At 44.5% G+C, this 20226-nt stretch overlaps 1 protein-coding gene and 1 long non-coding RNA gene across 4 annotated transcripts in view; one reads left to right on the forward strand and one right to left on the reverse strand.

Annotated features, from left to right (window-relative positions):
* The window catches only part of LOC147032621 (sodium-coupled neutral amino acid symporter 2-like), a 66311-nt gene that overhangs the window by 36697 nt on the left and 9388 nt on the right, over positions 1–20226 (reverse strand). For all 3 annotated transcript variants that reach the window (XM_085870390.1, XM_085870389.1, XM_085870391.1), the window contains 2 exons: positions 15961–16027; positions 14320–14438 (listed from right to left, as the gene is read on the reverse strand). In XM_085870390.1, coding sequence (XP_085726516.1) covers positions 14320–14438; positions 15961–16027 — 186 coding nt within the window. The remainder of the gene's footprint in view (positions 1–14319; positions 14439–15960; positions 16028–20226) is intronic.
* The window catches only part of LOC147032622 (uncharacterized), a 43625-nt gene continuing 32267 nt past the window's right edge, over positions 8869–20226 (forward strand). The window contains exons 1-2 of the long non-coding RNA XR_015055258.1: positions 8869–9001; positions 9631–9728. This is a non-coding gene — a long non-coding RNA (uncharacterized LOC147032622). The remainder of the gene's footprint in view (positions 9002–9630; positions 9729–20226) is intronic.

Consider the following 20226-nt stretch of genomic DNA (forward strand, 5'->3'; position numbering starts at 1 on the left):
GGTCAGGTACGATTACGGGTACTTATGGATGTCCGAGGTGGAAATGGAGTGCATTTTCGAACTCTATGGGGTCGATTTACTCTAAGAAATGACTGCACCGACATTTAATTCACTACCATTTCGAAAATATGACATAAAACAAGGTTTATCATTACTGGAGTTGAGTAACTAATCCTACTCATTTCGATATTTTCTAATCTATAATTAATTTGTTGTCCATCTAAACATTTCTTAGAGTCAATCAACCCCACTGAGTTCGAAAATGCAGTCCATTTTCACCGAGAAAGTAGAGAAGTGCATGTAATCGTATCTGACCATACCCTAATTTTTCAATCAATGGAATTACAAACTATTAGAATATTTCGTCTCATTTACCAAATACCACTATCATCTCCGCCTCTATTGCTGTCTCCACTCCCGCCTGAACTTATTTCTAGCCGGCCCAACATCCAGTGTTTTAGATTCAATGATTCACGAAAAATATGACAGTTAATTATTTAGTTATTATTATATTAAACTAGTACGGGCCCGTAGGGGCGTGCCAGTATCTGCAGCCCTCTCTCACCCCCTACTCTCATCCCCCCTACTCTCATCCCCCCTCTCTCATGCCCCGTCTCTCATGCCCCCTCTCTATCCCCCCTAGTCTCGCCCTTCATCTCTCCCCCTCCTCTCTCGCCCCCACTCTCATCCCCCCCTCTACCATCCCCCTCTCTCGCAGATATTGGTCGACAGATAAATGGCCGTAACTTGGGAACTGCTCGTCCAATTAATATCAAACCTCGAAAAGGCACATCCGCGGGTCCCCAGCAATATTCCTGGCAAGTTTCAATCAGATCGGACCGTCAATCGAGCAAAAATAAATAAATAAATAAACAAACATTAATTGTGACGTCATTCGTGATGTCATAGCACCGTGTCTTGTCATTGGTCGACAGATAAATGGCCGTAACTTGGGAACCGCTTATCCGATTAATATCAAACCTCGAAAAGGCACATCCGCGGGTCCCCAGCAATATTCCTGGCAAGTTTCAATCAGATCGAACCGTCAATCGTGCAAACCAATAAAATAAATAAATAAATAAATAAACATCAATTGTGATGTCATTTGTGATGTCATATCACCGTGTCTTGTCATTGGTCGACAGATAAATGGCCGTAACTTGGGAACCGCTTATCCGATTAATATCAAACCTCGAAAAGGCACATCCGCAGGTCCCCAGCAATATTCCTGGCAAGTTTCAATCCGATCGGACCAGCAGTTGTCGAGAAACTGCGGTCGCAGACAAACAGACAAAGAGACAGACACACAGAGATTGCTGGAATTATAGATAGATTAGGGTATGTTGAGATGTGAATCCATACACTTCTGAACTTCCTAGGTGAAAATGGACTGCATTTTCAAACTCAGTGGGGTCGATTTACTCCAAGAAATGTTTAGACGGACAACAAATTAATTATAGATTAGAAAATATCGAAATGAGTAGGATTAGTTACTCAACTCCAGTAATGATAAATCTTGTTTTAGGTCATATTTTCGAAATGGTAGTGAATTCAATGTCGGTGCAGTCATTTCTTAGAGTCAATCGACCCCATAGAGTTCGAAAATGCACTCCATTTCCACCTCGGACATCCAGAAGTACCCGTAATCGTATCTGACCATACCCTAATTTATTCAAGTCATGAGACAAAAGTCGTCATATGGAGCGACCTCTAAATCACCTCCGATCTAGCTAAAAAAAAATTATACGCGTTACTGGATCATATTAGAATAATTTTAAGCTTGTGGAGCAACATTCTGTTTTTTTTTCGACTTTTTTGGACCACCCTAATATATATATGTATACACGTATACACATATATACATATATACACTACCGGTCAAAAGTTTTAGAACACCCCTATTTTTCCAGTGTTTACTCAAATTTAAGCAGTTTAATGTTTCAATGTACTCTGAAATTAAAGCATAGAATAAATAAACAATTGCAGATAAAAAAGAAATCATACATACAGATACATATACATATTTATATAAAGATATACATATACGTATATGTATGTATATATATATATATATATATATATATATATATATATATATATGTATATATATATATATATATATATATATATATATATATATATATATATATATATATATATATATATATATATATATATATATATATATATATATATATATATATATATATAAATATATTGTTGTGGTTGAGGAAATTCACAAACCACCATTCAGGTCCTGTAGGTGAGATATCTCTGTAAGTACATGTGTAGTTAGCCCAAACCCATTGTTTAGAGGGAATAAATGTGATTCATTCGGGCTGCGACCCTTTAAGATCTTCTGTTTTTCTGTTCTATCTTTATTTTGAGCCAACCACGTCTCAACCGCCATCACACAACAACCACCAACCGCAACGCCGCTTCACAACAACAACAACGCCAACAGCCACGACCTTTACCATCACGGCTCGCTCCCGTAAACATCGCATCACCGCCATTCCAAGTGTCGCCATGGCCATCACCGCCACAATAAACCCTCCACCACCTTCACCTCTCCTCCTTCTGCCGCCATTCCCGCACCGCTTGTGGGCACCGAGCGTCAGGCTGTCCTGGCCTCGTGCGGGACGCGCGCTGAGCCGCGGGTGCAAAAAGCGGCCTTTCCGAGGAAAGGTCGGATCAGGAATGATACACGCCCACTTCCGATCCCTCCAATCATTAAGCACAGGGCGATTTGGCCCCGCCTCCAGGCGCGTCAGAGTAAATCGATATATGCAAATTCGAGGATCAGGGGAGGTTCATGCCCACTTTTCCTCCATCCAATGGGCGAGCGTGGCTCCGCCCCCGAGCCCATCCTGATCTGGAAATTTGCATATGGATTCTCCTGCCGTAATATAAAGCGCCGAGCGCGGGGCGAATTCAATCAGTTTCTGTTTTGGGCTCGGGCGAGTTGGAGAGGTGTGGCGGCGGCGAAGTGTGGCAGCGGCAGTTTTGTTTTGGGTCGGAAGCAGTTGGAGGCAGTCGGAGTTTTGGGCTCGGGCGAGTTGGAGAGGTGTGGCGGTGGCGGAGTGTGGCAGCAGCAGTCAAGACGGGTCTGGAGGAGAGTCGGTCTGTCGGGGTTCGGAGTCTGTCGGGGAGCTGCAGAGAGGGGAAGCCGGGAACGCGTTCGAGGTCGCAGTGGAGTCGCTCGTCGCAGGACCCAAGCAAGCCAGCTATCCTCTTTCCCCAGAGCAACAACCCCCCTGTTTCCCCCCGCGCTGAGATAGTGCGAAAAGGGGGCCCGTTCCCACCCCATTCCAAGCAGTGCCAACGAAACCCGCGGAGGAGCGCGGAGTCGGGGCACCGCCGCGACATTTGCGGCTCATCACAAGACGGGTAGGCTCTACCCAGTCTCGCGCCCCCAGGCCCGTCTGCCCCCTTGTCGTAGAGGGTAGCCCCTTTTCTTTTGCTTTTGAGTATATTTGTTGTCGGCGCCGTCTGTAAAGTAAAACTGTGTAAGCGTTGCCGTGTGCTCGCGTAGTCGGTAGTAGATCTGCATTGTGTTTCTTTTGTTGCATAATTGTTGTAATTGTATATGTGTGCTCTCCGTGTGCCGCGGAATAAATGTGCCTCATGTTGAACTGTTTTTCCCGTTTCGCTTCGTCTTTTCTTAAATTGAATCTCCATCTTACTTCACGTAAAGGGTTGGTAGTGGGCTAAATACGCCCGATAATTAATCGGAACCGTCGAGGTTGACCATAACACCGCTCGGTTATCCCGATAGTACGGAACAGGTCGCTTAAAGCGGCCCGTGTCCGGAGTCGACCTGCGGCGAGGTGCGATCGCCCGGTCTACCCTCCGTGTGGGTACTTAGGTAGGTCGAATTTGGCGAACAACCCTATTCCATGCGGGGGGCCGATTCGCACGATCGTGGTGAGGCCGAAAGGCCCACCCGTGACTAGTTCCCGGCGTTAGTCCGAGAGGGTCACGACAGAATTGTCCGTCCGGTGGGCGACGTGCCGCGATTCGAGTTACGTGGCCGCTCGCACGCCGGCGGGCGCGAATTCGCGACAATATATATATATATATATATATAAATAAACATATATCTTCTTCTTTCGGCTGCTCCCGTTAGGGGTCGCCACAGCAGATCATCCGTATGATCCGCATAGTGATTTGGCACATGTTTTATGCAGGATGCCCTTCCTGACGCAACCCTGGTCGTTTCTTACGACACAGGGATATATATATATATATATATATATATATATATATATATATATATATATATATATATATATATATATATATATATATATATATATATTGTTAAGGATTCAGCGACGGAGGTATTCTCACCCCACTCTGGCCGTCTCCAGGGTTTATAACGCCAGCTGGCTCGGCACAGGCCTCGGGTCACGCGTCTTCAATCGCGATACCAACGTAATCCTTCCACCTTACCAGTTGGAGAAATAGAACTCCGGTTACAGACTGGTTGTGTCAGATGCCGAGCGTTTTCTGCCAGTCTGTAACCATTTTGGTTTTACATACCAATTGAACGGATCGTTCCTCAACGCGACACAAATTGATCCATAGCGGCAACTTCATACGAACCAACCAGATTTATTGGGGAACATCGGGGAACACGACACAAGCAAAACATTCACGACAATGTTTTTCTTAACAATCTTTAACCCGTTCTTAACAAGGGAACTACAGATTACAGGTTTCGAGGGGGTCCCTACTGAGATATGCCTTTAACAACATGCAAACAAGACAGACAGACAGACAGCATGCATGCAAGACAGAGTACTTGGTGATGTTTCATGGACGAGAGGAAAGTGTCAAAAGCACGAATGTCGCTCGTAACAAGCGGACGTCCATAGATTCGAGCCCCCAGCTCGAACATGCCGCGTGGCAAGATGGCGCGCCATACTCTTTCTTCTCTCGGCACCGCGTGCGCATGCCCTCCTCAGTGCATTCTGGCTCCGCGCAATGTCGACGGCACAAGACCGTTATATCGACGATGGGTTTCAGCTGATCTCTCTCAAGGTCAAGCATACAAATCCAGGCCTGGCCTGTTCACCAGACAAGGCCGAATCGAGGTGCCGAGCTCCGCAGTCTGGGTCCATGGGATTCCAAGACGTCGTCGAGCCGTGAGGTGAGTAGAGACCGTCAGAGGCTCCGTCGTTTCCTCTCTTGCCTTCCCGCCTCGACGCCCGACTTCTCAACTCCGTCCTCTCAGTTTCTTTCTCTGCAGAATCACCTTTTCTTTCCTTTTCTACACTCGCCTCTCAAAGCCGACTGCCGTTTTTCTCACGGCAGAATCACCTCCTCATAAGAGTCGATCGCCGACTTGACGTGCAGGCCGCCTCGAGTCATTTCTCCTGCCTACTTCACGAAGTAGATCGCAGACAGACACTCGTCGTTTCTCTCTTGCCTTCCCTGCCTTTCTTTCGGCTCGTTCCTCACGAAAAACAGACACAGCTTTCCCGTGTACAGCCGATCGGCGCCACCTCAGCGCTCACCCTTTCACCACAGATTTACTTTCCTTCTCTCCTCGAAACCCGAGCACGCCTCGAGAACCGACTGTTTCCCCAAAACTGAACCCTTTTTTACGAGGTCTTCGTTCGCTCGCTGCGAGCCACTGGCTCCTCCCCCTTTACGAAGCCGACAAACTCCTCCCCTTAGCTCCACCTCCCTCTCCAGGCCACTCCCCCTCAGCCGACTGGGCGGGGCCTATCGTCCGGAGAGGGGAGGAAGAAGAAGCCCTTGGCACACCACCACTGTACGAACAATAAAAACATGCATCCTGCATCTCCCTACACACATGTAACGTCCATTTTACCGAACAACCTAGCTAAACATGCATTTAATGGGGGATCTGAGCTAATCCTATATTTCGTAGCCTGCTAAGGGCCATTTCCGTAACAATATGTATATATGTATATATATATATATATATATATATATATATATATACATATATACATATATACATATATACATATATATATATACATATATACATATATATATACATATATATATATATACATATATACATATATATATATACATATATATATATATATATATATACATATATACATATATACATATATATATACATATATACATATATATATATATACATATATACATATGTATACACATATACATTTTTATACACACATATACATTTTTATACACACACACACACACACACACACACACACACACACACACACACACACACACACACACACACACACACACACACACACACACACACACACACACACACACACACACACCACCAACCAATGAGGTGCTACAAATTTGCTGAATCCCCAAAACACAATCACTCAGCCACAATGTCTTTCTGTCAATAGTCGTGCAAAAAGATAGAAAACATCTGTTTGTAAAATTATGGTCATTATATCTCAAGGGCCTGTGAAGACAACATAAGAGGGACCTTTTGGTACTCACTGGTATTGTTTGAAAAGAAAGTGGGTGGGTGGGGGGGGGGAGATGGGGTAGATGGGGGAGTGCTCAGGTGACCTAAAAACTGTAAACAAATACATGGTCAAAATACTAAGTGCTGTACATCACAACAATTGGATGTGAACGGCCATAATTTCTGGGGGGTGGGAAATCAACCACAGTCATCATAATAATCATCATCGCCAGAAACTCTTTGCAGAATATTGGTGCTGCTAATGCAGTTCATAGTCTCGCATTGTGCTGGGTGGTTTGCCATTGTATTCCCAGCAGTCAGTCAGGACAGTAATTTGGAATTTGTTCAGACTGCCGGCAATAACTTGCCCACTCTTCACAAAAGACACCTTGGGATATTTAACGACCACTCACTAATTCGAGCAGACGGGACACCCAGTTTAACGTCATTCCGATGGATGACATGCACATTGATGAGTTGCCTTGCATGGAAAACAGCAGGGTGACAGTTAATAGCTCAGTCGAGATTCGAACCTAGATTACACAGCTATAGCTAAGTGTAGTATCTCTGCACCATCCTGTCTAACTATGATGCAGCATGAAAATAACTTATTGGAATTGAAAATTAACCAGAAAAGCAACTCATTCAACATATCCCCACCTCGGCGCTCACCCTTTCACCACAGATTTACTTTCCTTCTCGCCTCGAAACCCGAGATAAAAATGGCTTCTCGACCTCCATTTCACTTTCAAGCAACTATCTCATGGTACATCCCATGCACAGAACAAGATGTGATCATTTCAACAAGCGAAAAATCCATAATAGCGGAGGGGCAAGACCCTCTCGAGAGCAGGCCCTCGCTACTCCTATGGATGGCAGCGAGTGCCCCGGAAGCAGTGGGGGAAAGAGGGTGGCACTTGTATCTGTGGAAGAATTGCGTTACTCAGCTGGTCGGTCACCCAGATAACTCAGATGGCAGAGCACTGGGATGGCTTGCCAGAGGACTTGGGTTCGATTCCCAGTCTGGGCACGTAATTTTTCCACATATATTTATGAGTATGATCTTGTGATAATTGATAAATATCCCCGACAGAAGCAAAAGTATTGTTGCGGTTCTACAAAACCGCATGCCTCTAAGGCAATGGCACCCAACATACAGTAATCCCCAGGCAGGTATTTTGTTAGTCTTCATGCAGTTTGACCTCCCCTCATATCTAGTGGGTTAACAGGATGAAGTGCGTTGCGTGGGTCTTGTAGTTAGGTCTACTAACTATCTCTATCTCATGTTCTGATTTATACTCCAACACTTTCCTTTTAGCCATGGTACAAAACAAGCAAGCAAGCACACACGCCATTCAATATGTGATTGATAATAAGTACACCACAATGCCTCCCGTGGCTTGGGACCACCAAACTCCCTCCACTACACGCTACACATCCCACGCATGGGCATCGCGTGCCATTATTTCGTTCAAATCTGCGCGCCAATTTCCAACCAGCATCTCACCTTGCTTCGCACCTTGCTCACCAAACCTCACCACTTCGACCACAAACGCCTCCCGCACACAGGAAAAATATTTCCACACCTCCTCGTACCTCTGCATCGCTATAATTGGCCACTGTATATTGAGGAGTACTGCACGACTCGAGCTGTCTTCGGCACCGCGGGATGCTGAGCCAAGCAACAGATGTGAATCGGTCGACCACATCTCACCAGGGATGTTCCGGGTAAGCTCGCGGAATTGATACAACCCTCATCCAGTCACCAGACCACGAAAAGACAGGGGCAACGAGGAGAGGTCACAAGAAAGGCGATCTGGGAGTTTGGTACGGGGCCTGGGTGTGCATTTTGGCTCATGAGTGGTGGGGAAAGTCCGTTGCTATTCGACGTTCAGAGTGCACTCGGAGCACGTTCAGGGCCAGGGTGCTGACTCAGGGAGCATACCCTATGTTGAGTCAGGAGCTTTGACCCGTGCCGAAGTGGATGAGCAACTGAGACAATTTCCAATCCTGCCTGGCAGGGTGTGGCTGGAGCCACTGTGGCCCGATAGAGAAGCAAGATTCGGGTCACAGCGCATCACTTTGGGTCATCACTCCACCCTTCGCCTGGGGCTTATAAAAGGGGGAGCACGGAGCTGTTAGGGCGCGCTCTCTCTCTCTCTCTCTCTCTCTCTCTCTCTCTCTCTCTCTCTCTCTCTCTCTCTCTCTCTCTCTCTCTCTCTCTCTCTCTCTCTCTCTCTCTCTCTCTCTCTCTCTCTCTCTCTCTCTCTCTCTCTCTCTCTCTCTCTCTCTCTGCCTGCACTTCACTGGCTCTTCGCTCGCTGTCTCGTTATTGGTGTGCAATTGCCAGGACGTGCTTCTTCTTGAGAGCCTGATCCAGGGTGACTGCCGAGACTTCTTGCCATGCTGTTAACATTCCGCCACCCCCATGCAGCCAGATGGAACAGTGCGGAGTGCACGTTGCCATGAGCCCCGGCAAAGGGATTAAGCAAGAGATAACACGGCACATCTCGAGGTGGGAACGCTCAGGCAGAGCGTCCCACAGAGGTACATGCTACACAAACAGACCTATACATGGCTAGGTTATGGATCTTTCACTTTATGCATCTTCTCTCCTCTTTCTCTATCCACCTCTCTATCCCGTCTTCTTTGGACACACAAAGAGCATCAATACTGACTTGCAATCCCATTTTCCTCTGGCATGACACCGCACCCCCCACATTGCATGACACCACACTTCCCACTCCCACACCTTAGACACCACCAGTATTCTTCCCACCTACCTCTCCATAATCATTCTGGGTTGCGCTAGTCTGCCAACCATGCCAGGTATTGAGAGGTCGTTTATCCTCATCTGCTCTCATTCTCTCTGGGCTATATCTAATCTTCCGTGTGTGTGTGTGTGTGTGTGTGTGTGTGTGTGTGTGTGTGTGTGTGATGGCGTCTGTCCTCATATAAATTAAGATTGTAGAAGTTATAACGGGCTCAGTCTGCTCTGTTCCTGCTTTTGTAAGATTGCTTGCCTTTTGTCATACTCCACAATTCCTTGCTTTCCCCTGCTGTACATACAAATAAACCCCATTCAATATGCCACATAACTTGCCTCACCATTGTAAACAAATCCTTTGTATAGAAATGTTCCCAGTTCATTTTTGTCTTTTCCTCCGTTGGTCCAGCATGGTTTGCACCCAAGTTTGGCCGGGACGTTATCCCCCAACAATCTCTTTCCTCGCCTGTACGTGCTTGACAGTCCTGCTTGGCTGCATCTGATGTGGTAAGGTGATCTGTTTTGAGCAAGTGCGTTCTGAGGGCGTGTCCCCCGGTAATTAGATCGCGTGACCTTTAGGTAAACGGTATTCATGAGATGGAGGAGCCTAAGTCACGCGTTCAAGTTCTTGGCGTTCACGGTCGATTAGCGACGCGCCGTGTCATGAAGTTATTCATGTGCAACGGTCTGCGATTCTGGAGAGTCTGGTGGGCACCCAAGGTAGTTCACCCCTCATGACCATCACCCCCAACCCCGGGTCCGCAACAGTATATACAACTAGAAAGAGCAATCAAAGATTGCAGACCCTCACCAGAACCTGTTTTATGTGGTGTTTAGAAGGAGAATAAAATAAATTCAATTCAAATCAAATGGAAGACCAAATCGGAACAGTCCTGCATTTGAGTCATCAGAAGGAACCCAAGCAAGCAAAAAGTAAAGAGGAACCTGGATAGGATTTGCATTTCAGCTGCTACTCCTCTACCCTCAAACCCATCCAGGAACAACCAAGTGAACCTTATTCAAAAACCAAAAAAAAAAATCCACATCAAAAAGAACCCAGATCAAAAAATTAAATAATTCTGGCTGCCAGACCATGCTCCTTCTCCAGCTTCGGTGACGATGGAGGAGGGAGGGATCTTCTTCTTCTTCTTTATAAGTTTTCTGGCGTTTTCAGAGCTACGGATTTCTATGTACACTACACACCCAGACATAACAGTGGTGAACGAAGGAGTCTTTAGGTAATCCATAACACTATATGGATTTCTTGCTCTGATTAAAAAAAATCTCAGAACTGCCGTGCAGAGTCGGGAATGCTTCTGGTTCAAATGGCCGAAAATGTTCAGCAGGTGTGACATGCCAATCCCCACCTCTTTAATACTTTGAAATAGATGCAATCTGGGTCCATCATATAGAGGGGATTTTAAAAACATGGTTCAAATGTTTGGGTTTTCTACAAGTACCGCACATCCCAGTAGAGTAACACCCTATTCTATGGAGGTATGAATTAAGATGACAGATCAGGAGGCAACGACAGTCTTTCTTAAATAAATAAATAAATATGCTCAGTGATAAAAATCGCTGGTTTCTTTAAATTTTCAGATTTCACTCCAGATTTCAACAGTTATTTAGTCCACAAAATGGCAGCGTAAGAACCCAGCGATGTGACAGAGGGCTGACCAAGATGGCATGCTGCCATTTTGGTCTTGCTTATTTTGTTTTTTATTGTGATGAGCTCCACTAAATTATCTTAAAAAGGGGCGTTTACATTTACCCAAACACCCAGTTTTCATTCATGCACTCCCTTGAAGTTTCCTTAGTATGCATGCAAAGTTTTGGACCATTCGGTTTCATGGTTTTTTGTTTTTTTAGTTATGGAAGACACACATACTGACACATATGTGCATATACGAGGTGTGTTCAAAAAGTATCCAACCTTAATTTTTCGTGCGTAAACAAATTAAGCTAGGGAGGCGTGGATTGGTGCACGTATGTAGGCGATCCTAATCCGTATGCGTGAATATTTTCCCGCCTGCAGAAGCTGTTAGTCGCCGACAGACCGCCGATGAGTGAGGAAGTGTAAGTGAGCGCCGTTGGATTTTCATTTTTGACAAAATGACGGAAAAACTTGAACAATGCCACTGCATTAAATTTTGTGTAAAGCTTGGCGATTCCCAAGTGGAAACGATCCGCAAGATTCAGCAGGCCTTCGGGAACGAAGCAATGGGCACCACACAGATAAGAATGGTACAACCGCTTCAAAGATGGTCGCACATCAGTGGAAAGTGAAGCACGTTCTGGTAGGCCCTCAACATCCCGAAATGAGATCGTCATTGACCAAAGTGAAGACCCCGCTGATGCAGGATCGTCGAATCACGATCAGAGAACTTGCAGACAAGGCGGGCGTCAGCATTGGATCCGTTCATTCCATTGTGACTGAGGATTTGGGCTTAAGGAGAATCTCAGCGAAGTTCGTGCCAAAGCTGCTAACGATCGAGCAGAAGCAACTCCGTTTGGAGATCGCACAGGACATGCTGGAGACTGTGAACAGCGATCCCAACTTATTCAACACAGTGATCACTGGCGATGAGACCACAGTGATCCGTCATTTTGTCAAAAACGAAAATCTGACGGTGCTCACTTACACTTCCTCACTCATCGGCGGTCTGTCAGCGACTGACAGCTTCTGCAGGCGGGAAAATATTCACGCATACGGATGAGGATCGCCTACATACGTGCACCAAACCACGCCTCCCTAGCTTCATTTGTTTACGCACGAAAAATTAAGGTTGGATACTTTTTGAACACACCTCGTATATATATATATATATATATATATATATATATATATATATATATATATATATATATATATATATATATATATATATATATATATATATATATATATGTATGTTATATGATGTTAAAGTGATTTAAAGGCATGTTGTGACTCTTCAACATCATGGCGTCTTTCTTTCGTTGTAAACTAACAACGCATTTCAACCTGACTGCAAGCTAGCAGTTCAAATGGCAAGTGCCACCAGTGGCTGAAAAGGTGAAACAACTGACCAAACAGCATGAATTTCCTGATGGGGTCTGGCGAGGAAAGATAATGTTCTTGAACGGCAGATAGTTCATGCTACCCCGGGTGCATTTCGGACCTCACCACTCACTATCAGTGGGGTGCCAATGACTGGTAGGTATGTGTGTGTCCCATTAAAAATAACACACACACACACACACACACACACACACACACACACACACACACACACACACACACACACACACACACACACACACACACACACACACACACACACACACACACACACACACACACACGAGCTGGACTGAGCTGAGCTGAGCTGAGCATTTGGAATGCAAGACGCAACTGTGAGGTTTCCCATTTGGAACATCGAGTTCCACGCAGCCCATTTTGAAAGCTGAGCAAACAGTTACTAGGCAATGGGCCTGGGTTACCAGGCTGCAGAGAAGATCAAACATGTTGAGGAAGAGCTCAGTCAACCATCCCATTCACTAATAGCCAAGCTTAAAATTGGTGGCACTCCAGATTCCAACTTGCACTTGACATGTTCCAGAATTTATGGAAGTGCCATACATCCTCCTGTGTCTTCTACCTTGTCTGCCGCATGTCCATCTGTTACCTACCCAATCCAATGCCAGCATGTCAACAACCCTTATATTATTCAGCTATTCCATATGACAAACTCAACATCAAAATTAATTCTCCAAACAAAAGCTTCCTTTGTTTGGATCAACCAAAAATTGTGCTGCTGTCAAAATACAAGTTTCACTCCCCTACACTATGCTCAACTAGATCCTTCCGAATAAACTATTCATATCATTCTCCTAACCAGCTTTCACCAGCAATTGTATCATTTTACTGCCAAACTCCCCTATGCATAGGCCTCATACTTGCAACATGCATTTTTTTTCAGCTCACATTCACACAAACAAAAGTTTAAAAAGGCCAACTCAACTGACCAATTTCATGTTTGCACCAGCCTGCATTACTAGCTTTCGCCCTATCCTCTTAGTTCTCACTCTTTCCCAGCTGTCCCCCAAAACCAAAGGTCAAAGTGCAAAGCACTCGCTCTTCTGGAAGTACACCCACCAACGCTCGAGGAGTGCATGATGCAACTTTGCAAAGATGAGTCGGAAAGATTATGGCTTTGCCTAAAAACGTGTCCACCACGAAAGACGCATTACAAGAATGCGATCTGGTACACACAGCCAAACACGGCAGGACTGCCAGCATAAAAAAAACCTCCACATTCAAATGCTGTCAGCGTAGCTGCATTTGCAGTGATTGCAAAACAGACCGTGGCCTGTGGGACACCGTGCGCTGGCGCTCCAGAAATTTGGCTGAGAATCGAGTCTCTCCATACAAGCAGTCATAGAACAGAGTCTTGTTATCCTCCAGACTACATTTTGATGCATATATATCTGGAAATATGTGTGTGTGCCTTTGCAAACAATATTTCCATTGTTATGAAAACAACCTCAGATAAAACCTTTTCATAAACACAAAAGGCATCTTCACAAGGCCAGGACAAACATGTTTAGTTAAACCGCAGAGTTCAGGTATATTAATTACACACCAAACCAGGTGTGAATTTGGAAGTTAGCCAGGCATGCACATAAGGATCTGCTTTAAAGATCACAAAGAGATAATTTATGACACTTCCAGGGCAGATGAAAACCACAAATTTTGTGCCTCGAGGATGTTTAGAGACAGCAAAGTCACTGAAAGAGTACAAGCTACCAAATTTAGTGTACCAGTATAATAGCTTCCTCTAAAGTTTACACGGTTTCAATTTTACTCAGATAGACCAAATAGAGATGAGAAAGGGGCGACAAGGATGAGAAGGAAAATGATGAAGATGATGAAGATTTAACAACAATTCCCGATAAAGTCAACATGTAAAAATATTCCACCTGAGATTCAAGTGGAAGCTGTACAGCCATGAATACCGTGATTAATAAAGAGAGGGGTTTGGAAGAAAAGAATCGAGAGTCAGGGAAATAAACACGAGTCGAAGTTCCATTTATTTTAAAGCCCCTTCAGACTCACATGAATAGAAGAATGCCCGTATTCGCCATGGCATAAGCAAGACCCAACACACCGCTGCCCATGATGGCGTTTGCCAAGTTGAACACCGACATTCCAAAAGAGGCTTTCCCTTCATGTTTCTACGGGTTCAAAGGACAAAAGGCAAAGGAGTGGTTCAAAAGGAAATGTCACCAAAGAAATCTCAAATGGTTAGAGGACAAGCCTACAATTTATTTAATTTCCTTTTTTTTTTTTTTGCTAATGATTTCGATATTCATGGTACTTGCAAGTAAGTACTTTCTTTTCAGAAGATCTATAATTACCATGCTACCCAAAAATGCATGAGTGCAAAAAGAGGAAGCCCATGAAAATTTGAGCTGAAGTGCAGGATATCAACATACAGGTGATTCCCTCCATTAAAAATACAAAATGATCGAACCACGTTGAATTTCTAAACCAATATTAATAAAACAAAAAAATGAGGTTGGCCTGTTAAGCATTCCCATGCGAGCACACAGTTCAAGATGCCAGAATCCCAGGATCCATTGAATAAATCAGAATGTCCTCAAATGACCCTATTTGTGAGTGTGCAATAAGCAATGGATACCAAAGACATCGAGTTTCCGAAAACAGACCGTTTTGCTCAGAATTTTTCCCGAACGCAACACCATCTTGCTGGTGGTTTGACCTCGAACCCCATTTGATGTGCCCAAAAATTACCCTTCGGCACACTTCTTTTCCACTGTGTTTTTTCAGTTCCACTAACTGTTCACTTGTGCTCATCAATCACCTCTGTAAACCTGCCTTTAAATCCAATCTAAATCTCTCTCTTAGGGACCATCAGTGTTTGCAAGCAGTGTGATGCATTTCACTCGTATTCCGTAGCGTTGTCCACTGTCCAGAACCGTAATTAAACATGATATTTCAGGAATTTCGGAAAAGTTTTGCACCATAATTTCATAGACTTTGGATCAAAAGTAATTGTGGAGAGCGTCGATGTATTTCTGCTCACGTATATGCAACGGTGAGAAAAAAAACCCCCAAAAACTTAGGGATGCGAATGAAACTCGTTTTTGCACTAACCCTTAAGTAAGCAATGTTTTTTGTAACTTGACTAAACCTCCACACTAAACCTCCTCCTTCTCCCCGAGAGAGGGGTAAAATACGATCAATAAGGATTTGACATCACAAATGCGGAGAGGAGGTTTGCAAACATCGTTTACATGAGGGTTGGAGTTGCTGCATATACAGGCTGTTCAAACTTGCACCTTGCACCATGGAAAATATGGCGCCTGCTCACGCTCTACCGCTCACGTGGAAAATCTCAACATGGCAGTCAACAAAAGCTTGTTACTCTCGCTAGACCGACGTTTTTCAGATCAATATCCCCCTTGCTGTCGCAAAATTCTTTGTTATTCTTTCCGGCATGGAACAAATCGAAAGCTAAACTATATAACATACTCATGCTTCCGACAACATTTCACAAACTTATCATTTATGGCTACCATTGTCAGCTGTAGACTTCCAAAAGTTACAAAATCAGCCATCACGGTAATCAGCTGATGATTTAAAAGACTTTCCCAAAGTACATTTGACATTAGTTAGTGGCTCTACGGCGGTGGTAAGCTTCGAATCTAGTTTGGGTCCAAGCGTCCAACTTACCTCAAATTTCTTCATGCCACCGTTCAGAAAATTCTCATTTTCTGTCTCAATCAGCTCATCATATTGGCTGCAACAAAATTGAAATGATTGTCAAGAGAACAATGAAAAAAAAAAATTCAAACATTTCAAAATACTATACGTAATGCGAGTACACAAATTATCTGCCAGGGGTGGCACAGCTTCGAGCCGTTTAGCCTGGGTGCGATTCCCGACCCAACGATTATAATCTGTCGGATTGATGCTTCGCAGGCAAGGCGTTGCATCGCAAAGCGCACCGTCCCTCGGATTTACGTTAAACTTGGCGTCCCGTCTGTTAGCATTAGGTGCTGGACGTTAAAGATCCCACGGTGCCTTTCTCAAAGAGTACTCAGCTATTGCTGGCACCAATAACAAATTGCAATTTCCCGACCAAATCATCTATCAGTCGAACATCAGGACATTTACGCCTTGAGGTTTACTTTGACGAGATATTTCAATTATTTGCTGTTCGATCCGATTTTTTTTTTTGATTTTTTAATCTGACACCGCCATCTTGCTTTTCGACTCCTGCATTAAAGCAGGAAACATGAAATTATGGGAAATGAAAATTATGGGAAAGCGAAAGCAGAGAAGAGGAAGGCCAAAGAAGCGGTTCATGGATGCGGTGAGGGCGGACATGCGGGTGGTTGGAGTGTCAATGGAAGATGTGGAGGATAGAGCGAAATGGAGACGGTTGATCCGCTGTGGCGACCTCTAACGGGAGCGAGCCGAAAGAGGAAGAAGAAGAAGATGAAATTATGGGAAATTTAGTTAAAAAGACTAAAAAGGCAAATTCACTAAAATGTAACATAAATGAACCAAAGCATTGAATCCTTTTTAACAACTTCCTCACATTTTTTACTTATGTGGGTTATGGAACATCATGCTCTGTTTTGTCAACCCATATCATACGATGTTTAAAAGAAATACAAAAAGCAAACTATTCCCTTTGGAATCTTTAAACAGCCGCACAAACCATTTGTTGGTCAAAGCACGAAGTGAACTATTTGTCAACATTGAGAAAGAGCATGAAACATCTTAAACCGGGCAGTAGTTTTGAAATGCCTGATGGAAGTGGCTCAAAACAGCTGGCTGCATCAAAATACATTCAACATTGTAACATGTTTCAGAAAAACATTGCAACAAATTCAGGGTATCCCACCGTTCTGGGAAAACTAAATGAAAACAGGCATTTTCAATAATTAGCAATTTTTTTTTGTTGAATGCAATGTCGAGGCTCGTATGAGAGCTAACACACAGAATGTACAACAAGGGGAGCAAGAGACAAGAGGGGCGAGAGGGGGAAGGACAAAACAGTGGGGAACAGAGACATGAGATGATCTGTGGAAGGAAGAGGGATGGGGTGGGGAAAATAGGGTGTACAAGATGGACACTACAGAGACTTTGAGGAAGGAAAGCAGAGAATTTGAAGGTGGGTTTGGGGTGGATCAGTGGGGGTAGAAAAGATCATGGTCTTCGATGGGGGAAGATAAGAGGTGGTGGTGAACAGCTGTTTTGAAGACCTGCTAGGGAAGAGTGGGATGAAAAAGAGTGTGAGAGTTTGTTCCAAAGGTGGGGGGAAAAAAAAGAGGAATGAAAGAGTGAAGGTGAGCAGTGATTCTTGATTTTGGTATTTTTCCAGAAGGGGGTTGCTGACGGACCTTGAGCGCCCTGCAGAAATATTGGGGGGGGGCAAAATATCACAGGCAAAGTGGGGGGGGGGTGGGCAAGGCCAGAGAGGAGTCAGTAGAAGACATAAAGACTACCGACCTGCCTGCGGTGAGAGATGCAAAGTGTCAGCCTCATCACAGGAGATAACAATGACCCTAAATGCCTTTGTTTCCACAAAGTGAAGCTGAGAAAGGTGAGAGGCAGGAGCACCAGCCAAGAGGGGAGAGCAGTACTCCATCAGGTTGTGGACAACAGCTTTGTACGTGGTCTGGAGCTCAGGTGGGCCGAGGAAGGACTTTGCACAACGGAGGATGCCCAGTCGGTGACTGGCTTTGGAGACCAGCTTGGAAATGTGGCTTTCCCAGGAAAGATCATGGCAGATAGTGAGACCCAGAAGCTTGAATGAAAGGACTTCAAGAGGATTGTTGAGAAAGTAGATTGGGGTTTCCAGACGGTTCTTTCAGAGAGAGAGTGAGAGTGTGAGATTTGTCAGGATTGAAAGACATGTTCCACGTGTTTGACCAGCTTGTGATTTTATCCAGATCTGGATGAGAGTGAAGAAGCTGCTGCTTGCCAATCTGAAGGATGACAGATGGTACGGCAGAGGGTGGAGTCATCAACAAAGAGATAACAAGGATTTTCCAGAGAGTCGGAGAGATCATTGATGAAAACCAGAAAAAGAACAGGGCCCAGAACGCTGCCTTGGGGAACTCCAGCCTGGACAGGAAGGGGCCACACCTTGGCTGCGACGGGAGAGGAAGTCCACGAGCCACGAGTGGAGATGTCCTTGGATACCATAGGAAGAGAGTTTGGTGAGCAGGGCAGGGTGCCAGACCATATCAAAAGCAGGTGATATGGCTAAGGAGATGGCTCTGATGTCATATCTGGCAGTGAGGACCTCCACCCATTGTTGGGAGAGCAGAAGCAGCATATCCAGCGTGGAGTGACCTGGTCTGAATCCAAATTGTCACTCCAGGTATCATTGGTTGGCCAATGTATGGAGCAAACAACTTACAATATGTAATCTTCAAAATGATGGATGAATGCTGAACGAGGCCTTTTGCGCATTCGCTGTGTTTGTTTACACCGACTTGGTTCGGCACGCCGGGCACTTTTAACCTGCCAATACCAGCGCAAAGTCTGTGATTGAAATTGCTTTTTAATTGTTGTTCTTTGTTTTTGTTAATTTTATTGTTGTTAATTAATTCTTAATTGTTTAATTCAAATTGTTGCTTATATTCAAGGATGTCACCTTAGACCATGGCTGTGAAGTAGGTTGCTATAACTTTGATCCTTTGTAGTCAGTCAACCAAGGAGTTAGTTTGCTGCCAGTGAGATCAATCTTTGGGACCCAAACAGATATATAGTGTGCCATTCTTCTTCGGCATGACTACCTTCAGCCAGATCCGGGCTTTTGCATTGAGGCATGATATTCTATTGAAGCATAGAATCAAGAGATTCCTCCAGTCTGTTTCTGAGAATCTCTGTTTCTCAATGCAGAGCATGCTGTATTGGGTCAACTGCCTTGTCAAGCCCAATGGGATAAAGCGATCCACTTGCCTTGCACCATCATTGAAAACCCTTGGTTGCTGCTTAATGAGACTCTCCTTGAACAACGATGCATCATGGTCCAATGTATATAATGATGCTCTGTTAGATCGCCGTTAATTTCGCCTGTCGTCGTTTATCATTGTTTTCATGCCCAGACAGGCCACTCTGGTGAGAAAATGGTGAACGGTCTTATATTGACGAGCTTGCAGTCCAGCTAACATCTGCAATCACTACGTCCAATAACTAGGAGTCTGGATCCTCCATATGTGACAATTACAACCTTAGTGGTTCAACCTGCATCAGTTTGATGTTCTTGGTCACTTCTATAGGCATCATGATAATTGGTTGAATTGTGCACCTGAGTCAATTTTGAATTTTAGGTGATTACCAGCCTCAAACTTCAGCGTCACACAGTGCTAGCTGTCCAAACACACTCCATAGTCTTCATTTATGGTGAGTACCTCTTCGTTTTCCCCATCATCAACTGCTAAGGCTGTTTTGGCAGTGTACTGACTTGTCTCATCCTTGGTACTTTCCAGCTTGCTCAACCACTGCCTTCTTTCTTCTCTAGTTCTTCCCCTTGGCCATTCTTTCTCCAAGGGTCTCCCACCCCTCCTCCACTATGGTCTCGTTCTGTTTCGCCCTGGTCATTTGTGTGTTCTAGCTCTTCCACAGGCCAAGACTTTGTATACAAAAAAAAGGTGGTTCACCTTCCCACATCTGTACATTTTTTGTAAGCTCGGCAGAATGCCACTCGATGGAGTGCATACCTCCGCCAGGCTGGTTAGTTTACATTTTGTAGCCTAATGATAGGCCAGATCTGGATTTGGACTTGAACTAAAATTTAATCAGCTTGTTCTTGTCACCTAATCAACTCATCCATCAAGTTTCGTCAAAATCTGTCCATAACTTTTGCAGGTATCGTACTATATATCGTTTAGCCCTATCACTCAATGGTGAAGAATCACTTAAAAAAAATTATTGGATCTGGACTTGAATCTTCACCGAAATCTAATCAATTCTTCC

This window comes from Eptatretus burgeri, chromosome 2 (genome assembly GCF_056783735.1).
Source record: "Eptatretus burgeri isolate ZD-2024b chromosome 2, Ebu_testis_v1, whole genome shotgun sequence".
In the NCBI taxonomy this organism is placed as follows: Eukaryota; Metazoa; Chordata; class Myxini; order Myxiniformes; family Myxinidae; genus Eptatretus; species Eptatretus burgeri.